The sequence below is a fragment of the Dryas octopetala genome, chromosome 7 (assembly GCF_963921425.1).
Source record: "Dryas octopetala chromosome 7, drDryOcto1.1, whole genome shotgun sequence".
Taxonomy (NCBI): domain Eukaryota; kingdom Viridiplantae; phylum Streptophyta; class Magnoliopsida; order Rosales; family Rosaceae; genus Dryas; species Dryas octopetala.
Window position 1 is genome coordinate 17,588,451 of NC_141372.1, and position 2,806 is coordinate 17,591,256.

The 2,806-nt window shown below is 40.6% G+C and overlaps 1 protein-coding gene across 1 annotated transcript; it reads right to left on the bottom strand.

The window, feature by feature from the left end:
- Positions 1 to 848: 848 nt before the first annotated feature.
- LOC147280161 (uncharacterized) lies at positions 849 to 1,844 on the bottom strand. Its single transcript, XM_086252143.1, has 2 exons — positions 900 to 1,844; positions 849 to 854 (listed from the first exon to the last, which is right to left on the bottom strand). Exons 1-2 carry the CDS (start codon positions 1,842 to 1,844, stop codon positions 849 to 851), a joined length of 951 nt encoding a protein of 316 aa, XP_086108269.1.
- Between the last annotated feature and the right edge of the window lie 962 nt (positions 1,845 to 2,806).

Sequence of the window (2,806 nt, forward strand, 5' to 3'; positions counted from 1 at the left end):
ATTGTCAACTTCCCATTACTCACATCAATCTTGGTGTTCGCCGTGGCCATGAACGGTCTTCCCAATATGATCAGTAGCTCATTACCTCTAATTGGGATATCCTCCATTTCAAGAATGATAAAATCAGCGGGCATGATCAAATCTGCAACCCGAACCAGCACATCTTCAACCACACCTTTCGGAACCTTTACTGAACGATCTGCCAATTGAAGAGTAACACTAGTAGGTTTAAGATCTCCTATGCCCAACTGTGCGAAAACTGAATACGGCATCAAATTTATACTTGCTCCCAAATCCAGCAATGCCTTCTCAAACTTATGATCCCCAACCAAACATGGAATCGTAAAACTGCCAGGGTCCTTCAACTTGGGCGGCAACTTTCTTTGCAAAACAGCACTGACTTCTTCACTTAGACACACCTGTTCATGTTCTTTGAATTTTCTCTTGTGTGTGCACAATTCCTTCAAGAACTTGGCATACTTAGGAATCTGCTGAATAGCATCAAGCAAAGGAATGTTGATTTCCACTTTCTTAAACATCTCCAAAATTTCCTTAGCTTGCTCATCCTTACTCTGCTTCCATTGACGTTGAGGGAAAGGCAATGGAGCTCTTGGGATGGAGGAAGTAATCACGGCCTTCTTGCTAGCTCGCGTAGCATTGAGCCTTTCTTGTTTCTTTCTTTCCTCCTCTTCCTCATCCTTAATCTTAACTTTATCCCTCTTGTACTTTTCCATTTGTTCGGGCTCTAAAATCTCAACTTCATCCTCATTTCCTGAATTATCATCTTGAGTAGTGCCCACTTTGTTGTCAATCACTTTCCCACTTCTCAAAGTAGTGATTGCTTCGGCCTAATCCTGAATTGGAGCACCCTTTACCACTTTGTCCAAAGTTAAAGTCACTTGTTCCAATTGGGCTCCCAAACTTGAAATAGCTTTAGCTGTGACATTCAACTGCTCCTCAGTTTTGTTCATGAATGACTTGGTATCATTAGACATCGAAGTTGTACTCTGAGCTAGTGCGGCAATCATGTCCTCCAAATAAGTACTTCGTTGCTTAACAGGGGACTGTACACTCGGTCTAACTTGAACTTTTTCAACCTCAAAACATGGCTCTCCTTGTGATGACCTAGCTCCTTGATTCGCCATCAGAACCTGCATCATTTGCTTAAGTTCAGACATCTCAGCTTCCATAGTTGATTTCTTTTCCACTCTTTTCCGTCTATTCCACTGTTGTGAATTCAACGCCAATGTATCAAAGAGTGTCCATGCTTCTTCAAAAGTCTTCTTTTTCAGTGCTCCTCCACATGTCATGTCCACCATACTACGATCTTGATCCAACAAACCCTCATAAAAGTACTCAATCTGCATCCATGGGGCAAAATTATGATGTGGACACGAAGTCAGAAGCTCTTGGTACCTTTCCCAACTCTCATGAAACACTTCATCCTCTGATTCTGTAAACCCTAAGATCTGCTTCCTCACAATGGTAGTCTTACTAACTGGATAGAACTTGAACAGAAACTTGGATGCCAGTTCTTCCCATGTTTTAATAGAAGCGACCTGCAAGGAAAACAACCAATGTTTAGCTTTATCTTTAAGAGAGAATGGAAATAACCTTAACTTTCTTTGATCATCGCTCAACCCCCTCAGCTTGCCAATCTCGCATATCGCATGAAATTCCTTAAGATGCACGTAGGGATCTTCTCCTTCTAAACCATGAAATGATGGAAGAAGTTTGATTGTCCCACTTGAAAGTTCAAAATCAGCTTCCACTTGAGAGTAAGCAATGCACGTTGGTTGAGCTAGAAGCGTTGGAGACGAATAATCACTCAAAGGTATTCTCATTTGAGAGGCATTCGGCTGCAAGGTCTCCTCGACTTCCTCTTCTGATTTCTCTTCTTCGTATGCTTCTTCAGATTCACTCCCTCTCGGCGACACAAGAGTTGACCTCATCCTTAACGGTGTCCAATTGAGTCTCGGCCTGCCCTTGTACGCACTCAACACCTTTTGGCCTTCTGCACGTGAAAGGGGGGTGATCTTTGAATTTGACTCTTCCATTGTACCTTAGAAATAAGAGAAATCAGCAAGAACCAATAATGAAAACAGAAAATAAAACCTAACTAAAATGACTTAACTAAAGTTAATTAAACTAGCAATCAACACAAATAACAATTCCCCGGCAACGGCGCCAAAAACTTGTTGTATGTTTTCCTAGAGCAAATTAAATAACTTTTTCTGAGCTCTAGGTTAACTCGCAAGTGCACGAATCGCGGAGTAGCAAAGCTTACAAATACGAGGTCGATCCCACAGGGAATTGTACTAGTGTTATGATCACTAACTTAATTAAATTCGATTAAATCAACTCTAACTCACACACGCAAATGGGGAGTTTTGATTGGTTTTTGAGACTAGACAAACTAACAGATAAATGACAAAACTTAAAAAGAACAACTAAATGAATTTGGATAAAACAATAATAAAGAAACACTAGGGGTCAGAATCCACCACTAGCATACCATTCACTCTACTATGGATATTAACAATCAATATATAAACATGTCAACAAAGTTCGTCTACTAAAAAGTTTGGCTAGTTACTTTTAGCAATTACTACCCTTACTGTGCATAAACTAAGAGCTTCTTGGGCCTTCCTTAGCCAGTTAACTTGCATGTTCCCTAGTGCTAAGCTAAGGCAGCTGTTACCCATGCAAGAGTCATTACGATCTGTGAGAGTGACAAACACATAGCGCATAGCTCCAAATTAATGTACCCTATGTCCTCTATGATCACTTTTCTCATGAATATTAT